The sequence below is a fragment of the Protopterus annectens genome, chromosome 9.part0 (genome assembly GCF_019279795.1).
Source record: "Protopterus annectens isolate FY-2018-M chromosome 9.part0, PAN1.0, whole genome shotgun sequence".
NCBI classification, from domain to species: domain Eukaryota; kingdom Metazoa; phylum Chordata; order Ceratodontiformes; family Protopteridae; genus Protopterus; species Protopterus annectens.
In genome coordinates this window covers 1,788,456,382-1,788,479,972 of record NC_056743.1, presented here as the reverse complement: position 1 = coordinate 1,788,479,972, position 23,591 = coordinate 1,788,456,382, and the positions used below count along the sequence as shown (strand labels likewise).

At 45.6% G+C, this 23,591-nt stretch overlaps 1 protein-coding gene across 2 annotated transcripts in view; it reads right to left on the bottom strand.

Moving 5' to 3' along the window:
* RAD23A (RAD23 homolog A, nucleotide excision repair protein) overlaps window positions 1–23,591 on the bottom strand; it is a 1,075,282-nt gene that overhangs the window by 529,389 nt on the left and 522,302 nt on the right. For both annotated transcript variants that reach the window (XM_044084660.1, XM_044084659.1), the window contains one exon: window positions 21,123–21,181. In XM_044084660.1, the coding sequence (XP_043940595.1) occupies window positions 21,123–21,181 (59 nt within the window). The remainder of the gene's footprint in view (window positions 1–21,122; window positions 21,182–23,591) is intronic.

Genomic DNA, 23,591 nt, shown 5'->3' with positions numbered 1-23,591 from the left:
GTTCCTTTGAGAAAGGCTTTACAAAGTTTATGGGACATGATGCTGGTCTCTGACAGTCCAGCATGAAAATTAGCGATGGCAGCCAACTGGACTCTAATGGTGGCAGAAGTGGAGCCCCCTCGAAAGAGCTCTGCCAAAAAATCCACAACAGTGTGGACAGGGGCTGTAAAGGGATCTATATTCCTGGTCTCTGCCCAGCAGGAGAAACGTTTCCACTTACTAGCATAGGTTTTTCTGGTAGTAGATTTATGTAAAGAAAGGATGATTTCACGTACTGGCTGAGAAATCTGCGGAAGCCTGGCTAAGGTTGGAAGTGGAGCAACCAAGCTGAGAGGTTGAGAGACTGAAGGGATTGGTGCAGCCCGCCTGACTGATGGACCAACAGGTCCAGCACTGGGTCCAGACTCCAGGGGTGCTCCAACAGATGATGATGCAGGAATGGGAACCAAATTTGTTGAGGCCAGTAAGGGGCAATGAGGATCATCCTGGAACCCAAAGCGGTCGCTTTCTGAATCAGTTTGGGAATTTAAGGGAAATGGAGGGAATGCATACAGAATACCCCGGGGCCAATCGTGGACTAGAGCGTCTATGGGGGAATGGCCGGGGAGGGGGAATAGAGTGAAGAAGTCTTCACACTTGCTGTTGAGAGGGGTTGTGAAAAGGTCACAGCAAGGTTGACCCCCATCTGCGGAAAATCTTGTCCGCTACTGACTGACTGAGAGACCACTCGTGAGGCATGAGAATGGCTCTGCTCAGCCTGTCCGCTATGACTTTGGACTTCCCGGGGATGTGTGTTGCTATCAGAAACGGTTGGGAAGAGATCGCCCACTGCCAGAGTCTGAGTGCTTCTCGACATAAGGGGTAGGATCTGGTTCCACCCTGCTTGTTGATGTACCACACTACAGACATATTGTCTGTTTGCATTGCAATAGTCCCGATAGGTAGAGAGTCCTGAAGAGCTTGCAACGCTAAAAGTACTGCTCTCATCTCCAAGACGTTTATATGCAGGTGGTATTCTAAGGGTTGCCAAGTTTCATGGACAGTCCTGCCCTGAAAATGCCCCCCACCCAATCAGGGAGGCATCCGTGGTCACCGTGGCAACAGGAGAAGGAAGAACAAACGGTCTGCCCTGGAGAACTGTAGGGGAGACCATCCACCAAGCCAGGTGGTCTTTGCATGTTTGAGTGATCATTATTCTGTGGGACATTGGGAGCTGTTGATAGGACCATTGGGTAAAAAGCATCCACTGAAGGATCCGCATGTGGAAACGAGCCAGGGGGACTAGAATGATCGCTGCCACCATAAGACCCAATGTTTTTATTACAAATCTGGCCTGAATAGTCTTGCACTTTAGTAGTACTTGCACATGTTGGCGAATGTCTGATACTCTGGAGGAAGTTTTGCAGACAGATCTTTTGTGTTTATTTCTGCGCCTATAAATGTTATAGATTGACAAGGCGACAATACAGACTTTTTGAAATTTATTGATATACCTAGCTCGGAGCAAGTCTGAATGGTATAGTCCCTGGCTCGCAGAAGTTGATGCCTGGTAGAAGCAGTAAGGAGCCAGTCGTCGAGATATGGAAACACCTGGAATCCCAGTTCTCAGGTGAGCCGTCGCCACTGCCATGCATTTGGTGAACACCCTGGGGGCTGTGGTGAGACCAAAGGGCAGGGCTCTGAATTGATAGTGACTGGCGCCCAGCCGGAAGCGGAGAAACCTTCTGGAGCACCTGTTCATTTTGATATGGTAGTACGCATCCTGAAGGTCTATAGAGCACATCCAACTGTCTTGACCCAAAAAGGGTAGAATGGACTGAAGCGTGACCATCCGGAACTTTGTTCTTTTTATAGACCTGTTCAGTCTGCTGAGATCCAGAATGGGTCTCCAGTCCCCTGTCTTTTTTGGTACCAGAAAGAATTGGAGTAAATTCCGGATCCTTGCTGGTCTGCTGGGACTGGCCGGATGGCCCTCTTTTTTAACAGTTTTGAAATTTCCAGTACTGTTTGATCCCTTAGCGCGGGTGGGACATCTGGAAGGGATCTGTTTCTTTGTACAGGGGCGTGGACGAAAGGAATTTTGTAACCCTCGGATATGATGGACTGTACCCATCTGTCTTGTGTGAGTTGCCAGACTTCTGGGTACAGTGACACTCTTGCCCCGACTGCCTCCGAAGGTGGACAGTCGGGCAGCCCCTCAGGGGTGCTGGAAGGGTTTGTCAGAGAAAGATTCCCTGCTACTGTGATTCTGCAGACCCCCTCTGCCCCTCAGGCAGCGTCTATTATTGTTCCCTCCTCTGCCCCTGGAGGGAAACTCGCCACGTGCGTCAGGCATGACTCCCTGGGGTTTGCAAAACCACATTTTTCTACCCTTCTGACCTTTCGAGTATGGTCTAGATGGGGTAGAAAAATGGACTCCCACGGCAGAGAGAGTCTTGCCTTCCTGCTCGCACCTGGTAAGTGTATATTTCACCTGTGGTCCAAACAAAGCCAAACCATCGAAGGGGGTGTTGGTGAAGGACGCCTTGAAGGGGTCAGCAAAGTTGCACAACTGCATCCAGGCATGTCGTCTCAAGGCTACACCTGTGCCTGTGGCCCTACTCGCCCCATTGGCTACATAAGAAATGAGCCGCATGGAGGAGTTAACTATGGAGTTAAGGGTTGCCAGCTGGGAGTTGATCTTTTCCTGAGATCCCGCAGCAGATGGATCCTGAAGGGTATCACCCAATTCCTTAAGGACATCCCTTTGAAGGCGGGTGAAATGGCACTGGTAGTTCAGCGACCGCATGGAAAAGGTCGCTGAAGAAAACATCCGCTTCCCGTACCTGTCCATTGTCCTAGATTCTTTATTAGGTGGATGGACAGGGACAGAAGGATCAGCCAACTCCTTCATAGTGGCTGCTGCAACCACCATGGCATCAACCGGGACACCCTTCGTAAGAAACTGTTTGTCGGACGGGGCTGTAATAAACTTTGTGAGCCTACGGGGAGTTGGTTCCGCTGTGTCCGGGGCCGTCCACGCTTTCCGAGCCACCACCTCTATGAGTGGGTCGAAAGGCGGAGACACCCAGGAGGTGGAGGGGCGAGAACCAAACGCGTCCAGGTACACAGACTCGTCCTCGGAGGGGTTAAGGGCAGTCCAGTTCCCCCTCTGCCTAAGGATCTCAAGGATGTCTGAAAAGGAGACATCCTCAGAGTGGGACCTCGGGGACCCTTCCGAATCCTCCAAATCGGTGTCTGAGGTGACTGACTCGGGGGAGTCAACATGTTTCCTCTTACATTTTCTCTTCCGAGGGGGCTCCTCTGAATGATCAGGAGAGGCCTCGGAAGAGGAAGACACACCCAATGGGGCAACCTGGAGCGTCTGTTCTCCATGCTTGGGGTCAGGAGGGTGAACAGAGACCAACGTAGGCACCATGGGGGGAGGAGCCGCAGGAGCCGATCGTGGGTCCGACCCAGGAGTCAGTACGCTCCTCATGACCTCGAAGGTGCCCCTATCGGGCAGAGAGGAAGGTCCCCCACTCCGAAGAGATGAGAACACCTCCCAGCACTGAGAGTGATGGCTCCGAGGCCGATGTCGGGGCCAAGTTCACCTGCGCCAAGGCACCGAGAGGGAGAACGGGGTCGGACAAGGGTCCAGTGCCATTCACCCCCTTGGAGCCGACGAGGGAGTCTCGGCACCCAGATCCCTCCACTGACTGAACCAATGAAGAGATCGGAGCCGACAAATAAGCCGAAATGTGTGGTATCGGCTCTGACGTACCGACGATCCGAGCCCCAACGAGCTCCGGCTCCGAGCATAATGGAAGAGTCGGAGGAGGAATTGCTGAAGATGTAGGGATAGCCACAGTCTGTTGAGAAGGGCTAGATAACATTTGGGCAAGTGCCTGAGACTTTAGGAGTCTACTGACCACCCTCTCAAGGTCGTGATCAGAAAGCCTGGAAGACCGAGAGGAATGTGACCTATGGCTCTGCTCCGATTGTAGTAACGGAGATCTCGGAGCCAAACGAACAGACTCCAAAGAGGGAGATCTCGAGCGTTTTCGGCTCAGAGAAGGCTCCGACACTACAACAGGAGCTGACTGAGATCTCAAAGTGTCGGTTCCAGCCGGAACAGACGAGGAGGTAGCAGCTCCGCTTGGCGACTGCTCCGAACAGGGAGCCGACGGTTTGGCGGGCATGGAGGGTTTACCCGACGAAGGCTTAGTCAGGGACCCTTCAGGCTTAAGTAAGCCCCTCAAAATAAGTTTGTTCCTACGCTCCTGCAGGACTCTCGGAATGAAGGCATGACAGACCGAACAAGAGTCCTGTAGGTGTAGGGGGCCCAAACAATACACACAAGAAGTGTGACCGTCTGTCAGAGACATCTTCTGACAGCACGAGTCACACTTCTTGAAACCTGAGACCTTAGTATCCTTAGACATAACACTAACAGGGTACCAAGGAAAAAAGAAACTAGTGCCTAACACACTACAAACACACACACACACGCACTAGAACTAACTCTACAATATATAGTAGTAATAAGAGTAATAATACTGCTATAAGAAATACAGTTAACAAGACTAGTAGAAAAATAAATATAAATATATACAAGAAAAAACTAACTCTACCCTAAAGGATGGGGGAGAAACTCTGAAAACTACTAGCAAAGAGAGTTTCTACATGGGATTTCTCAAGGGATCAGAAAGGGGATACTAAAGGAAAAATATCTAACAAGAAATTAGCTATTTATATCTAAATAAACTTAGTAAAAAAAGTTTTATACGACCTGGAGCCGGTAAAAATGCAACCTCGCAGCTGAAGCAGCAAACGAGATCTGGGTATTGGATGCCTAGCATTGTGGGATATAGGGAGGGCCTCGAGCCGGTAAATAGCTCTCGAGCTTTGGTATAGGCCGAGTCGGAGCAGAGGATCGGCTCCGAACCCATCCAGCAAGAATGAGGGCGAGATTGACAACTTAACATAGGTAAGTTTCTGCCTGCTGATGAGTAAACAAAGGTAATGCAATCCTTAATCCACCTGGAAATTGTGCATTTGGAAACAGAGCTACCCGTTCTATTCTCCGAAAAAGAGACAAACAATTCATCTGATTTTCTTAACTGTTTCGTCCTATGTAAATAGAATCTTAGTTGTCTATGCACATCCAATTGATGAAATTTGAACTCCGCCTTGTTGGAGTAGTTGGGGAAAAAACACAGGTAACTCAATGGATTGGTGGAGGTTAACCGTAGACGACACCTTAGTGAGGAAGGACGGATTAAGTCTCAAGGAAACCCTGTCCTTATGGAATATCAAATATGGGGGCATAATGGACAATGCTTGAAGTTCTGATACTCTTCTAGCCGAGGTGATGGCCACTAAGAAAGCAGTCTTCCAGGACAAGAATTTTAGTGCGCAAGTGGCAGCCGGCTCAAAGGGCGGAGAAGTGATGGCTTGCAATACCAGATTTAAATCCCATGGCATGACGGGTGCTGACACAGGAGGACGCAGTAACCAGGCACCTTTCAAAAAGGCCTTGCAAAGTTTATGACCCATAAGAGCGGGCTCATACGACACATGGAAGTTAGAAATGGCCTCCAGCTGCACTTTAATGGTCGAGGGAGCAGAGCCTTGTCGGAAGAGCATAGCTAAAAAGTCTAAGACCGCCGATATAGGGGCTGTGAAAGGGTCCAGGCCTTGAGACTGAGCCCAGATGGAGAATCTCTTCCATTTGCTAGAGTAAATTCTTCTGGTGGAGGACTTGTGAGACGACGAAAGGATATGCACCACCTCAGGTGAAAGGGAATGTAGTCTAACTATCGATGGAAGTGGAGCAGCCAGGCTGTCAACCTGAGGGACTGTAGGGAGGGGTGGAGCTGTCCCGACATACGAGTCAAAAGGTCTGGCACTGGGTCCAGAGTCCAAGGACCGTCCACTGTGTACCACTGAAGAAAGGGGAACCAGACCTGGCGGGGCCAGTGTGGGGCAATCAGAATCATCTTGCTTCCCAAGTGAATGGCTTTCTGAATCACTCTTGGTAACAGAGGAAACGGAGGAAAGGCATAGAGCAGACCAGAAGGCCAACCGTGGACTAGAGAGTCCCTGGGTGACTCCCCCTGTGCGGGGATCAGAGTGAAGTAGATGCTGCATTTGGCATTGAGGAGACTGGCAAAGAGATCGCAGCAAAGCTGACCCCACCTGCTGAAGATCCGAGTCGCAACTCGGTTGTTCAGGGACCACTCGTAAGGCATCAGAATAGCTCTGCTTAGCCTGTCTGCTATCACGTTGGATTTTCCCGGAATGTGCGTTGCCACTAGAAACCGTTGGGAAGACACTGCCCAATTCGACACTCTCATGGCTTCTCGGCAAAGAGGGTAAGACTTGGTTCCCCCTTGCTTGTTCAGGTACCAAACAACTGACATGCTGTCTGAGTGAATAGCAATTGTGCCCCGGGGAAGAGAGCTCTGAAGTGTTTGCAACACTAATAGCACTGCTCTCATCTCCAGGACATTGATGTGTAAGTGTACCTCGTGATCCTGCCAAGTGCCTTGGACCGTTCTGCCCAGATAATGCCCCCCCACGCTATCTGGGAAGTGTCCATGGTCACTGTGGCAGCAGGAGAGAGGGGGAGTAGATTCCTCCCCTTGTCCAGGTTGGAGGAACATAGCCACCAACGGAGATCCTGCCTGCAATGCTCTGTGAGGAGAATCGGGTGAGAGAGGGGTAATTTTTGATAGGACCACTGGAATGAAAGGAGCAACTGGAGGATCCGCATGTGTAGCCTGGCTAAGGGTACTAACATGATGGTCGCCGCCATAGATCCCAATAACTGAAGAACCAACCTGGCTTGGACCTTCTTCCGGGGCAATAGAGTCTGGACCTGAGACTGCAACACTGTTATCCTTTCTTGAGGTAGAAAGGCCCTCATTAGGACCGATTTTAACTCTGCGCCTATAAATACAACACGCTGTGAGGGCAACAAGGCAGATTTTTCCCAGTTTAGTGTAACTCCTAACCTTTGACAAAGATTTATGGTAGCTTCCCTGGCTTGGATGAGGAGATGCCTGGTGGGGGCGGTAAGGAGCCAATCTTCCAGGCAAGGAAACACCTGGAATCCTAGACTTCTCAGGTGAGCTGTCACCACTGCCAAGCACTTGGTAAACACCCTGGGGGCTGTGGTGAGACCAAAGGGCAAGGCTCGAAACTGGAAATGACTGGCTCCCAGCCAGAAGTGTAAATAATTCCTGGATGCCTTGTTTATCTTGATGTGATAATAGGCATCCTTGAGGTCGATGGAGCACATCCATACTCCCCTCTCCCAACAATGGGAAGATGGATTGAAGAGTGACCATTCGGAATTTGGACTTCAGGACGTAGTGATTCAATCGGCTGAGATCCAGGATGGGTCTCAGGTCCCCTGTTTTTTTCGGCACCAAAAAGAGTCTTGAGTAAGTTCCTGATCCGATCTGGTCTGAGGGGACTGGTTGGATGACTCCTTTTCTTAGCAGCTTTGATATCTCTAGCACTACTTGATCCCTTTGACTGGGTGGAACGTCCGGGATTTTTTTGATTAAGGGAGGGGGTGAAGCAAAGGGAATGGTGTAACCTCCGGTGATTATTCGAAGCACCCATCGATCCTGAGTGATGCTCTCCCAGGCTTGAAGATGCCTCGAAAAACGACCCCCGACTGGCTCAGGAGCAGCACATTTGGGCGATCCCTCAGGGATGCTGATAGGAAGATCCGCGAAAGGAGTCGCGGTCTCCCAGATTGCCGGGGCCTCCTCTGCCCCTAGGACGGTGTCTTCCAGAATAATTCCCCCCACCTCTGCCTCTGGAAGGGGGCTCACCATGAGTGGCTGGGAAAGACTTTTGTGATTTCTTGAACCACACCTTCCCTCCTCTCTGAGCCTTGGGATAAGGCCTAGAGGGAAGAGAAAAATGGGACCCCACGGCAGATAAAGTCTTACCCTCCTGTTCACATCTGGTGAGAGTCTCTTTCACTTTGGGTCCAAAAAGAGAGGACCCATCGAAGGGGGCGTCCGTGAAGGAAGACTTGAAGGCCAACACAAAGTGACATAGGTGCATCCAGGCTTGCCTCCTAAGAGCCAAGCCTGAGCTAGCTGCCCTACTCGCCCCTTCGGCTGCATAGGATATGAGCCTCATGGACGAGTTTACAATGGAACCAAGGGTAGACAACTGGGCGTTAACAGTCTGCGCTACCGCCTCAGGCATGTTACCCGACAAGGTATCTCCCAACTCTTTGAGGAGATCTCAATGGAGCCAAGTAAAGTGACAAAGGTAATTCAGAGACCGCAGTGTAAAGGTCGCTGAAGACAGGGTACGCTTCCAATAGCGATCTATACTCCCGGACTCCTTGTTAGGAGGATGGACGGAGGAAGAAGCCTCTGCAACTTCTTGCTGAGTGGCTGACACCACCACCATGGCATCTATAGGGACCCCTTTTGTCAAAAACTCTTTCCCCGGGGGAGCAGACAGGAACTTATTAGGATGACTGGGCACTGGTTCCACAGAATCAGGGTGCTCCCACACACTTCGACAAATCAGGTCTAATAGTTCGAAGGGTGGAGACACCCAGGAGGCAGAAGGTTGAGCTCTGAAGGCCTTGAGGAATACCGACTCCTCCTCAGAGGGGCGCTTGGAAGGCCAGTCGCCTCTCTGCCTCAAAATCTCCAGGATGTCGGAGAAGGAGACATCATCGGAGGACGACTTAGGGGACCCCTCTGCATCCTCGAGGTCGGTATCCGAGGTGATGGACTCGTCTTGGGAGTCTATGTGCTTCCTCTTGCACAACTTCTTCTTGGGAGGCTCCTCAGGCACAGACTCTGAGGGGCCCTCAGAAAGCTGGGGACCGTTCATGGGGGTGTCCTCACGCCTTCGAGCTCCGCTGTCCACTGACAGAGGGGCGTCAGAGGCTCTAGCCAGGGTGTATGGGGACTGAGTGGCCAATCCAAGTGATGTCACTGGCGACCTGGCCAGTGCGCTCCTCATGGCCTCGAAAGCGGGTCCCCTCGAATCAGAGGAGAGACTCGTTTCCGAGACCACAAACTGAGTCGGGATCCCCGTAGCCGAATCGCCGAGAGGGAGACTCGGGCCAACAGAAGTCCCAATGTATCCCCCTCGGGCCCGACCAAGGAAACCAGAGTGCCGAAACCAGATGATGGAACCGAAATGGTTGGAGCCGATGACTGCTCCGATAAACCCGCCAGGGGTACCGGAGCCGGTGTAAGGACATCACTCGGCACCGCACTCGGCACCGAACACTCCGGCTCCGATGACACAATGCTCGGAGGAGGAATCATCGGTACCGGCAAGGGAATAGACTCCGGAGCCGACTGGGTCAGAGCCGAAAACAATTTGGATAACACCGGCGACTGAAGGAGCCTCTGAACCACCCTATCCACATCCAAATCGGACAACCTAGAGGATTTGGAGGCAACTGAAGGAGATGAGGATCCCCTACCTATTGATTCCTGTGTAACACTGGGTGACCGGCTCCGAATCGGCTCCAAAATGATAAGAGCCGAGGTCGACTACAGTATCACCGATACCTCCTGCGGCCCCGAAGACAATGAAGCCGAGGAAGCAGAATCCAAAACAGAGCTCCTATCCTGCGGCTCCGAAGCCAACGGAGCAGAGGAAGTAGTAACTATCTTCAAAATCTTCTCCGGGGGCTCCGAAGAACTAGATGGAGCCGGAGATCGTTTCTTAGTTCTGGTGGATTTGGATCTGCCAATAGAAGAAGCAGACTCTACATCCTCTTCAAAAGAGGGCTTGACCAGGCCTTTCAAAATCAGTTTATTTTTTTCTTTCCTGCAGTACCCTAGAACTGAAGGAATGACAGACACTGCAGGATTCTTGTAAATGAATAGTGCCAAGGCAATAAACACAGATGGCATGCCCATCTGTGATCGACATTTTATAGGCACACTGAGCATTTTTTAAACCCGGAGGGTTTATGCTCCTTTTGCTCTTTAGACATGTCCAACAAATTCCAAACACTCAACACAACAATAGGAAGGCGGGATACACTACAGGAACTCTAATTTAAACGCTCCTAGGGATCGACGAAAGAAAACACTGATAACAAGACGAAGGAGAGGACTAGGTCCCTCTAAATTAAACGGCCTAGCCCGCCAAACACAAGGGAAACCACACACACTCTCCACAAAACTGCAACAAGTCCAAAACACACACAAACACAATATAGCTATGAAAATAGCTTTTGTTTCACAGAAAGGTATAAAAACTTTAGAAAGTTTTAGTCAAAAAAGGTACTTAGCCACAGCCAAGCTCAAGACCACGTCCTAACTCAACGAGCGGCAAACGAGATCTGGGGGTTTGGGAGAGGTGCATCCTGGGATACCAGTTAGCCCAGCCAATTAGAGACTTCGTGCTAGAAAATAGTCGGCCAAGTCGGAGCCGATTGTCGGCTCCGAACCCATCAGTAATGAATGTAGGCGAGATAGGACCACATAACATCCTATTTTTACCACCAAAATTGGCCCTAATATAAAAAGAACCCTAGAAAGTAAACATTATAACTCAGCTAATAGTGAAACAAGAAATGGTAGTAGACCCAGTGGTAGATGTAGTTAGTGCTCCTACATTCTACAAGAAAATATGATTTGTTTGGACAACAAAAACAAAAGTGTGGTTTACTTAAAAAGGGGCAATTGTTATTCTAGCAAGTTTGTATACATTGCTAGGTGCAACACCTGTACTTCCTACTACACTGGGAAAACTGAAAGGTTATTAAAGACTAGACTATACGAGCATCTGTATGATGTAAAGAACAAAAGGGACACCAATGCTCTGTATAAACACAGTACCCAATGTGATGGCTATACAGGCTTTAAATTTGCTATTCTTGATTTAATAGACATAGAAGCTAGGGGTGGGGATTGGCAGAATGCTTTACACAAAAAAGAACTTCTGTGGCAATTGAGGTTAGCAGCAAATTTCTCCCCTGGTTTAAATGATTATTTAAGCTTATTACCTGTTCTTAAGGAAAAAGCAGAGCATATTTAAATTCGCCTTCTATATATATATATATATATATATATATCCTTTTGGATTTGGAAATGTGTTTGAAATGTATTCTTTTTAGAAAAATATTTTTCTTTTTTAACCAGAACATTATTTGGTATTCTTTTAAACATTAACTGTTTTAAAAGCTTGTTTATCATTGGTAATATGTTAACCAATCACCGGCAAGTTGATTGCATAAAAAATGTTTTTAACTATTGTTCAGGTTAATTCTGATGAAGTCGAAGTGGAGTGACGAAAGCACTTAATTTTTGTAACAATAAAAGAGTGTTTTGGGACTCGCAACAATAGTGCTTTATTTTTTGGTTTAACTTGGAGGAGATATTGTCCCAATCAAATACGGAAATGTAACCACATTTACCACTACGCCTGAAGACATAGCAGACAAAATTCTGCTATGAAAGGAGTGCTTGTGGCTCATTTAAACCAAGTTTTGGTGACTATACAACTATAGATACAGTACAAGTAAATGAGGACCTCAAGAACGGGCATTTTATTAAGATTTCTAGCACTGAGTAGATACACCTGTACGGCTGTTTGAAATGTTAGTTGATCTGGAATGTCGATCAACTGGACTCTGCCTGAAAAAGGCAATAGGACAGCAAAGGCTCTAGCCAGTATGCAAAAGCATTTGAATAAGTACAGGCCTTCCTTTGCAAAGCAAGTTAGGCCATCAAGCATGTTATCTCAACTTGAAATGTACTGGATTCCCCCCTTAAATGACAGTAACCACAAAGCCAAATGTTAAATGCCATTATCTTTTTTTTTTTCTAATGAGGTATCACTCTTGGAGAAGGAAGGACTCCATTCAGGACCAGTGTCTTTTTTTTTTTTTTTTTTTACCACCTGTGACAGGAATTAAGAACTGTCTGTCATGTTTCTCCGCATATCCCTCAGGGTTTTATACCCCAAGTCATTCACCCCCTTCCCTCATGAACAAACTGCCATAACCATATTTGGCATTTACTGCTTCAAGGGTCAATTTGTTGATTCATTCCTTATTCGGTATGGTGTTCAAAAGTGAGTGCCCAATCTACCTAAACGCCTAACTATTTATAAAAATGAGTGGAGAGGAATGGCTGAGGAGAGGCAAATTCATACCAAGAGATGAAAGGTTAATACTGGCAGCCCAAGACAGCAGGCTGAGTACACGGTTTACAAGTCCAATGAAAATGTGGGAGAAAAAGACGGAAAAAAAAGTTATGTACTTACCCTAATGTTCAATGTTTGTAGTCCATCTCACCTACATTCTTGCTGGAGGGGTTTGGAGCCTATATTCCTATATAGATCCTCCAGGAACAGAAAGGGGGCAGGAGGAAGGGAAGCAAGAATGTAGGCGAGATGGACTACAAACATGGAACGTTATGGTAAGTACATAACTTCTTTATGTTATGTAGACGTATCTCGCTGTAATTCTTGCTGGATGGGACAGCGTCCCTAGCACCTTTATCCCCAGTGGCTCAAGCGAAGAGACTCTTCAGCACAGTGGACCCAAAGGATGACCTATCCCAGGAGGCCAAATCCAATTTGTAATGAGTGACAAAGGTATGTGGTCTTGCCCAAGTAGCTGCTGCACAAATGGTATCAATTGGGAGCCTAGATCTAAAGGCACATGAAGTTGGTACTGTCCTTGTTGAGTAGCCTTTTACTTTGTTGGGTAACTGTTTGCCAGCAGTCTGATAAGCAAAGGAAATGCAATATGAAAGCCATTTTGAGAGGGTAACCTTAGAAACAGGAAAGCCTTTATTTTTGTCTGAAAAGGAGACAAATAATTGATCTGATTTTCTAAATTCTTTAGTCCTGTGTAGGTAAAACCTGAGAATTCTGTGGACGTCCAACTGGTGTAGCCTGTACTCAGATTTATTAGAATGATTTGGAAAAAAACACTGGTAGCTCAATAGTAGTGTTGAGATTATGTTCTGAACATACCTTGGGAAGAAAGGTAGGGTTAAGTCCTAAGTGAGACTCTATCCTTGTGGAAAATAATGTAAGGAGGTCGAACAGTAAGAGCTTACAATTCTGAGACTCTCCTAGCAGAGGTTATGGCTACTAAGAATAGTGTTTTCCAAGATTTCAGATCCGAAGAAGAAGAGGGCTCAAAGGGGGAAGAAATTAAGGATGTGAGAACTAAATTTGGTCCCAGGGTTCTGGTGGCTGTCTGATTGGAGGTCTGAGAAGGAGAACTCCCTTCAAAAAAGTTTTGCACAAAGAGTGGGACATGATGGGATTTCCCATGTAGCCAAAATGGTAATTAGAGAAAGCAGCTAACTGAACTGTAGCAGCCGCATCTCCTTCATGAAAGATGGACGCAAGGAAGGACAAAACAGATTCTATAGGAGCTGTATATGGATCTAAACCTTGGTTTACAGCCCAAATAGAGAACTTTTTCCATTTGCTGGAATATAACTTACTAGTGGAAGGTTTGTGGGAAGAAATCAGAATGCGTTTGACTGAAGGTGAAAGGGAAATGCACCTGGCTATGCGTGGAATTGGAGCAGCCATGCTGTCAATTTTAGGGTGTGGATGGAAGGATGGAACTGCCCCGATTGATGAATCAGGAGGTCTGGAGATGGTTCTAGAATCCATGGTTCCTCCAAGAGGTAGGGCCACAGGAAGGGAAACCAGACTTGACGAGGCCAGTAAGGAGCAATCAGGATCAGGGTACTCCAAATGTTTCGCTTTCTGTATTGCCTTTAGAATGAGAGGAAAAAGTGGGAAGGCATAAAGGAGCCCCAGGGGCCAATCGTGGACTAGAGCAGCCCTGGGTGACATCCCTGGATGAGGAATTAGGGTAAAGTAGCTGCTGTATTTGGTGTTCAGGTGAGTGGCAAATAGGTCGCAGCAAGGCTGGCCCCATCTGTGAAAGATCTCTTTTGCAACTGCTATATTCAGGGACCACTCGTGAGACATGAGAACTGCTCAACTGAGTTTGTCTGCTATTACATTGGACTTCCCCGGGATGTGCGTTGCAACCAGAAAGCGTCGAGTGTCCACTGCCCATTTCCAAACTCTTAAGTTCTCTCGACAAAGCGGGTATGATTTGGTTCCTCCTTGCTACAACAGACATGTTGTCTGATTGAACCGCATTTGTCCCGGTGGGGAGAGAGCTGTGAAGTGCTTGCAATGCATATAGCACCGCTCTCATCTCCAGAACATTGATATGCAAGTGGTTCTCGTGGCTCTGCCAAGTACCTTGGACCATCATTCACAGATAATGCCCCCCCCCCTATCTGGGAGGCGTCCGTGGTCAAAACTGCCTTTTCTTGAGGAGGAACAAGAGGACGACCTAAGAGAAGTTGTTCTATCTGCAACCATCATGTCTGATCCTTCTTGCAGGTGTTTGTGATAAGAATCCGATGAGACAGGGGAAGATCCTGCATTGACCATTGGGCAAACAGTAGCCACTGAAGTACTCATGTGCAGATGGGCTAGAGAAACTAATAGGATGGAAGAAATCATGGTCCTAGGACTTGAAGGACTACCCTGGCCTGAACTTTGTGACCGTTTAGCAAGGATCTGACTTGGCTGCGTAATGACTCTACTCTTTCTTGTGTTAGTCTTGCTAACATGGTGGTTGAGTCTATTTCTGAGCCTAAGAATACAATATGCTGCGATGGAGATGAGGCTGATTTTTTTAGGCTGACTGTGATGCCTAAACTGGTGCACAAGGATAGTCTCTCGTCCCTGGTTCTGATGAGATGATCCTTGGTGGTAGCAGTGAGGAGCCAGTTATCTAGGTATGGAAACACCTGGAATCCTTGACGTCTCAGGTGAGCCGTTACCCACTGCCGTGCATTTGGTGAACACTCTGGGGGCTGTAGTGAGGCCAAAAAGCAGTGTTCGAAACTGAAAATGACTGGCTCCCAGCTGGAAGTGTAAGTGTCTTCTGGGGTGCCTGTCCATTTTGATGTGGTAGTACGCGCCCTGAAGATCTATTGAGCACATCCAATTGTCTTTCCCCAATAAAGGGGAATATCGACTGTAGAGTGATCATTCGGAACTTCGATTTCTTTACGGACTTGTTGAGTCTGCTGAGATCTAGAATTGATCCCCAGTCCCCTGTCTTTTTTCTAACTCAAAAGAATCGAGAGTAAGTTCCGGATCCTATTTGCTCTGTGGGGACTTCTTGGATTACTCTCTTGTAGCAACGAGATGACCTCTGATGTTGCACGGTCTAGTTGAATGGGTGGCACGTCTGGTAGAGACCGGTTTACTGAAAGATCGGAAACAAAGGGGATTAGATAACCTCTGGATATTATGGTCTGTACTGAACAATCTCGTGAAATATTTAGCCAGGCGCTTGGGTACAGTGATAATCGACCCCCGACTGCCTGCAGAGACAGACAGTCGGGCAACCCCTCAGGGGTGATGGAAGGGACAATCTGAGAAGATTTCTCTATCTCCCCAGTGTTGCGGACCTCCTCTGCCGCAAGGACGGCGTCTTCCATTAGATCATCCCCTCTGCTCCTAGGGGAGGATTGACTTTGTGCCTGAGGGAAACCTTTTTGGGATTTATGGAACCACATTTTCCTACTGTATTACCCTTGGGATAGGGTCTAGATGGAAGGGAGAAACGAACTCAGACAGCCTTCCTGCTCGCACCTGGCCAAGTTCTCTTTCACCTGAGGTCCAAAAAGAGATGAACCATCAAAGGGGACGCTGGTGAAGGAAAATAAGGGATTCTGTGAAGTTGCAAAGACGCATTCAAGAGTGTCTCCTGAGAGCGATTCCTGCCGCAGCTGCCCTACTCGCTACGTCCGCTACATACGGTATCACCCTCATGGAGGAGTTGGCTATCAACATAAGGGTGGAGAGCTGTGCAGAAACCTTATCCATGGATCCCGGAGATACTGAACCCTGAAGGATATTTCCCAACTCCTTCAGGAAATCCCTCTGAAGTCGAGTGAAATAGGTAAGGTAGTTCAGCGATCTTAGAGTAAATGCCGTTGAAGAGAAGGTACGCTTCCCATACCTATCCATCGTCCTGTACTCCTTGTTAGGAGGATGGATATTAGAAGATGTTTCTGACAAGTCCTTCTTGGTGGCCGCTGCTACCACCATAGCATCAACGGGAACTCCTTTGGTAAGAAAGGACTTATCTTCTGGTGCATTCATGAATTTGTTTGGCCTCCTCGGGATGGGCTCCACTATGTCTGGGGAGGTCCAGGCTTTCCGCGATATGACTCCTAAGAGCTAGTCATAAGGCAGTGTCACCCAGGAGGTGGAAGGTCGGGAACCAAAGGCCTCAAGATACACTGATTCGTCCTCAGTAGGGTTAGAGGTCTTCCAGTCACTCCTCTGTCTAAGGATTTCTAGGATGTCAGAAAAAGAGACATCCGCAGAGGGGGATCTAGGGGACCCGTCTGATTCCTCCAAATCAGTGTCGGATGTGACAGACTCGGGTGAGTCAACATGCTTCCTTTTACAAAGTCTCTTCTGAGGGAGCTCTCCAGTGGGATAACCTGGGGAGGTCTCAGAAGAGGGGGCACCTCTAATGGGGGCTGCTTGGGTCTCTGGCTCCCTACGATGTGGGGGTGGCAGGGGAGAAGAGGTTGCTGCCTGCTGCTGGTGGGACATACGTTCCAAAGGTATGGCTTTTGGAGAGGATAAAGCCTTCTCTGTTGCTTTGAAAGCCTCCCCCCGCCTGCTCCGAAGAAGACCTCCGGTCCAAGGAGACGGATGGTCAGCTCTGAGCAAGGGGGAATGGCTCTGAAGCAGACATGGGAACAGAGCTGAGTTGAGGCACCTAGAGGGAGGGTCGGCTCCGAAAAAAACCCAGGGTGACTATCCCCCCCCTTGGAGTCTACTCAAGAGCGTCGGCTCCCAGATTCCTCAGCTCCAGACTGAGCGGCCGAGGATAGAGTAATCAGTTCTGAGGAAGCAGGGAGAATCCCCAGAACAGACGGATCCAACACCGTAGAACCTAAAGTGATTGGCTCCGAGAGCGAAGCAGTCGGAGGAGGAGCAGTGGTTTGTAAAAGGGTTTGCTCCAAAACCTTTGGGTCAGAAGGGCCAATTTGTTTACCAGAGCTGGGTCAAAAAGCAACCTCTTCACCACCCGCTCGATGTCCTCATCAGTGTGTGTCCTGGAGGATCGGGTGGAGATCTCCTCCTCTCCAAAATAGGAGATCTCAAAGTAGGTGACAGAGGGTCAATGTCAGGTAAATGTCTCGGTACCGAAGGTTGCCTCGACACCGAAGAGACCGATGGTACCGATAAGAGAAGAAGCTGAATCAGAGCCAGAACTCCTTGGCTCCGACGATTTGGACTTTTTCGACGGTTCCGAAACTGGAGCCGAAGATTTACATTTAGAAGTCTTGGGAGTTGTCTGACCAAGTTCCAGCTGTTCATGGAAGGAACTGATCATAAGATCCCTATCAATCAGTTTACATTTTCTCCCGTTCAAGACCCTGGTACTGAAGGCATGGCAAAATGTACAGGGCTCTTGTAAGTGAGCTTCTCCTAAGCAGTACACACTAGTGTGACTGTCTGTCAAAGACATCTTTTGTGAACATTTATCACATTTTTTAAACCCTGAAGGGTAATGATCCTTGTGATCTCTGTCCTTTTCCTTAGACATGCCTACAGGAACAAACTAAGAATCTACCTAGAAATAAATCAACACTAACTAAACTAAATTACCATCTTCTGATAACAATACAGACAAGAACCGTAAGATACAGAAGGGAAAGATTTTTTACAGAAGGGAAAGATTTTTTTTTTTTTTTAATGAAACACACAGAGAGGAAAGGCCCTCTAACTTAAATGGGCAACTACGGCCCTCTAACTGAAACGGGCCGTACAATCCTATGGGGGGAAAATAGGGGTCAAACACTCAGTACAATCACACAACAATCTAGAGACAAAAAATAGTCAAGATAAGGAAAAAAGGAGCAAAAAAAAAAAGCAAGATTTAATAAATAAATCTTTTACTTAGCCAACGAGCAAGTAAGGCGGCAACCTCGAAGCTTTTGCGGCAAACGAGATCTTGGGGATTGCCGTGAGGCACCATGGTATGGGGGTTAGCCTCGAGCCAGTAAAAGCTCTCGAGCTTTAGTATCAGCCGAGTCGGAACCGAATATCTGCTGCGAACCCATTCAGCAAGATTTACGGTGAGACAGGACTACATAACATTGTAGGTTTTATAAAACCTAATTGGAAACAGTTGCACACCGCATTGCTGGTTGCAACATACTAATGGCATGACAACTATATATTGAAAGGCATAATAACATGGCAAGACTGTTGCACTGGGGATTGTGCAAACAGTATGGTACTGACGTGGTTGAAAAACACTGGAGACATGAGCCACAAAGCATCATAGAAAGTGACGAAGTTTACATAACATGGGATCACCCATTACCAACAGTCCAAAAGACAGATGCTAGAAATCCAGATATAGTGGTCCAAGAAAAGACAAAAGTAGCATTGATCATTGAAATTGCCACACCCAGTGACTATAGTGTCTTGCGTACATACAGAAACAAAGTCATAAAATATCAGGATCTGCAGGCAGAAATGACAGCAATGTGGAAGAAAGATACCCAGACAGTTCCAATAGTATTCGTAGCAACGGGTCTTATAAAAAAGAATTTACAATCGTATTTGGATATGTTACCAATACATTAACTCCATACGAACTGCAGAAGGAGTCATTACTGGGAACATTGCAGGTGCTGCGAAGAGCACTACTGGCTGACATCAAAGAGTGAAACAATACTAATTTCATGAACTTTAATCATACCCATCATGGTATTAGAAACCCAAAAGACTTGGAGAAATTAAAAAATGAGTTTGTAGAGGAATTTCAAACTGGTCACCGACAGTTCAACAAGCTGGTATTAGATGAACTATTTGTTTGGTTTCAAATAGTCCTGATTTGGTTTTGTGTTGATCAGCAGAGTGGAAAATGTCTGAGGTCACTATGGAGTTTCAAAGACATGGGATCAAGCTAGTACAACCGTCAGATACCCGAGGAGCTGGGGAGACAGCCCACCTTGTCCCTATGCCTCATCTTCCTTTAGGGAAGCTATTTAAACTGCTACTCTAGTGAATGTCAGTTTTCTCCAGTGTCCACTCTCCCATCTTCATCCCAGTATGGCACCCTGCTTCCTCCTACTGCAAGACCACTGAAATAAGGTACACAGTGTCGTTCCTGACCTACCGTACATGTGACAACCAGACTAAGTTTAAATACAGTTTTTATGGACAAAATAAAATTATTAATTCAAACAGAACTATGACAGTACAGTAACAGTTCTATAACACTACAGCCAAGGGCATCATCATAACAGTAAACAAATACTACAGTTTTATGGAAAAAATTTCCACACCAATAAAAAAAAAAAAGAAAGACTCAGAAGTAAAATTATAATCAAAGGAATGAAAAAAAAAATCTAATGCTACTAGCTACACTACAACCATGACTATGCAATTGTCTACAGCTGCAGTGACTGTACCTTTACATGCTGGTAACACATCTCGGAAGGGTATGAAGTTAAATGTTGAGAAAAAGGGATCGGCACAAACAACTTCCATGCCAGTCAGTCAGTCAAGATCACTCTTTTATAATCCTTAGTGGAGGTGTGATCACCATCTGGCATTTGAAGAATGCAAGGCAGTTCCCATGCCAAATGTACCACTTATGTATTACACACACATTAGCATGCAGAAAATCTTGACTCCTAGCAACACAGAGAAATAAAAAGCATGCTCAGGCAGATGGGCTGTACAACTTCGTCTTGTTCGTTCCAGGTTAGGGGTCGCCACAGCGGAACTCCGGTACACTAATGATTGGCAGTAGATTTGTACGGTGCCGAGGTGGCAGCTCGACGCCCAACCTTCAACGAAAGCACGCCCACTCTACGCATGTCTTTCGAATGCCACTCAACCGCGGGGAAGACATGCAGACTCCACGTGCTCCAGCAGAGAATAGAACGGGAGAACATCTTGCTGTGAGGCGACAACGCTACCGCTGCACCACCACAGCTTCTACACTTCACAAAATAAGTCTTGTTTTGCCAGTACAAACTGTTTACATGGTGGCACAGAGAAATGAGGTACAAGAAAGGGAAATGCCACATAAAACCTTAGTAAGGAGACTCATACAAATTCTGGACACCTAAAGCAGTGAGAGAGAGAGAGAGAGAGAGAGAGAGAGACAGAGAGAGAGAGAGAGAGACAGAGAAACTGAGGTAAAGAAAAAAGTCTTACTCAGAGGAAGAAGCTCAGACTATGGCCTAGGCGACCTAGGTTTGATTAGCGGCACATGCACCTGCTGGTGTGGCAGACACAGACAGGGAAAAGCCATCCCAGGGTGGGGAGAAATTATGTGGGAGTGCCTCAATGTCACTGGCAGAGGCTGTGGTTTGTACAAAACAGAGTGAAATCTAAGAAAGAAGTGCTGTCTGAGCTTCAGTGGAGGTGGGGAAAAAGTGCACACTCCTACTGTATTGGCTGCCTGCACAATGCAAACCATGTAATCAAGGGAGGGAAAACCAGGGGTAGGCCTTAAAGTGGCCCCCCTCCCCTGAATGGCCTTAGGATCCATGTTGGCCTAAGTCAGAATTCGGTGACTGACTGGGGCTAAAGGAAGAATGGCAGACCCGGCACTGGAGACAGATGAAAAAAGAAGAAGGGATGTTCTCAACTCCCGCAACAAAAATGCTAATTCATACAATCTTTTTTGTGTGTCTAACTTAAGTAGGCATGAAGAAAACGTGCTTCCAAAGGAATGAAATCTACTATCTTTTGATTAGAAGGAAAAGCAGACACTATAACGATCATGGTCATGCAGAGAAACTGGGAAAGAATGACAATTTTAATACAGGAAAAAAAAACTGTTTAAAAGCTTCACAGTTATGGAATTACTGGTACTGCCAAAACTCAATGAATGTGATTACACATTTTTTTTAAATACTCAATATAATATTCCAGCAGCATTACCATTCTCAAAGGGTGGCTACACCACCTGCATCCACAAAATCCCTTTACCCTGCACATAGAAGAAAAAATAATGGGTGAGAGTAGTCCAAAATTTCAAACACTTCTGAAACAGCATTTTTGTGACATACCTAGTGTTGAAGCTGCATCATCTTCACGTACAGTGCCACTACCAGAGGATGGAACCAAGCTGAAAATTAAAAAAAAAAAGAAAGAGGAAAATAATCCTTTAAATACACATCTCTCACCCAAATTTCTGCAACAAACTCTGAAGCACAAAACATAATCAAAATTATACAAAAAGCAGAAAGCAAAAGAGGCAATGGAGCACAGCACTAAAAACCAATGATATTTATTCCAGAGAACAGATAGGTGAGCACTTTCGCAGCGAAAGCCACTTCAGTCTGCGAAAGCGCTCACCTATCTGCTTTTTGTATGCTTGTTTTATTGCAGGAGCGGTTTACCTACACCATTACATTTGTTTTCTGCTGCCATAATCAAAATTATACTTGCAATAACAAATCACTAACAGGATCAAAACATGATACCACTGGTATGATTAAGTACATATGTTTGAGCAATATGTGAATTGATTTTCTGCACTAACTGCAACAAGCAACTCTGAAAAAAATAGAGGCTTGTAATAATCAGAAGCTACAGGAGTAAAAAGCCTTGTACTAAACCAAGTTTATTCATTTAATTACGGATGAAGAATGAGACTAGCTACTACAAAAAACACAAGTTTCAAAATTCGTCGTGTCCGATTCACAGCTTACTATTTTATTTTATTTTTTTTTTTTTAAACAGCGTCCAGGTTCTTTTAAGTCTTCTACTTCTGAAGAGGAGTCAGGTACAGTAATTTTCCAATTAATTTTCTTGGTAAATTCAAAGCAAGTTAAACACTGATTTTAGTCAAATTACTTTATAAATTACTTTATAAAAAAAAAAAAAAAAAAGCAATCACAGCCTTAGCACTTAAGTCATCTTAACTCATGCTATTCCCATACAATCTTAAACAATACGCAGTGGATGAACATTTAAGTAAAGAATTGTACAATTACATGGTCACAGCAGATAGTGTGCGGGGGTTTCTTTAATGGTAATTATGTTTTCAACCCTTCTTGTCACAGAACCGTACACAAACTGTTCTTAACAGTCTTCTGGATGGAAAATGAGCACTATTGGCTCCATTTTTGACTAAATGCTACAGCATTAAACTGGAACACCGAAGGAACACATTAGCATTAAGTAAGCCATTTACCTGCAAAGTGCAGGGAATGCACACATTGCTGAAATTCACACATTACAGGTTCTATAACTGGATTATCCAAGATGATCTTAACTTACAAGCTTTCTATAAAAGCCAAAAGAACTGATACGGCTATGGCCAGAATATAATGCTGTCTTAAAAATCTAATCTCTCTCTCTCTCATTTTTGTGTATGTGCATGTGTCTGTGATATACACACATTACACAGAAACAGAAAGTTGCACTGTGGTTGAGTGTACATTCCTTATATTAAATTTTAAGGAGAATTGTTTTACTGAACTGCCAGTTCTTTTGCCAGATCACTACACATCGGGGAATGGCATTTTGCCCCTTCCTTACTGTTTTACAATGTTGGAGTTGGTGTTTATATTTATAACTATCTATATTTATAGATCCAGGTACATATATATACATATATATATACATCTATATATCTATATATATATATATATATATATATATATATATATATATATATATATATATATATATATATGTGTGTGTGTATATATATATATATATATATATATATATATATATATATCTATATATAAAACGATCTATATATCTATATATAAAACGATCTATATATCTATATATAAAACGATCTATATATCTATACACACACACATATATTTATATATATATCTATATATATACACACACATATATACATATATATATATACATATATACATACATACATTATATTTATATCTATATATATATATATATATATATATATATATATATCTATATATATAAATATATAAATATATATATATATATATATATATATACACACACACGCGCAAACACGAGCATGTACATACAAACACGCACATGCACATACAAACACGCACATGCAAACACAAACATGCACATGCAAACACAAACACGCACATGCAAACACAAACACGCACATGCAAACACAAACACGCACATGCAAACACACTCACAAACACAAACACGCACATGCAAACACACACACACATATATATGAATACACAATATATATCTCTATATAAAAACTAGCAGTGGAAGTGGAGGGTGAAGCGCACCCCCCCCCCCCCAAAAGAACAGGGTGTCGGGCTGAGTTTCGAATATTAGGGGCTGATATAGTGAAATATAATCTATATACATCTTATACATTATATATACATACATGCACATACACGTGTACATTTATATATTCTACATAGATATGCATACATATCTGTGTACATAATATTTTAACACTGGACCTCAAAAAAAGGAAAAAGGAAAAAAAAAAGCCCATTATTAAAAGACTAAATCTCATTACTCTACACCCTATCTTGTAGGCAGCAGCT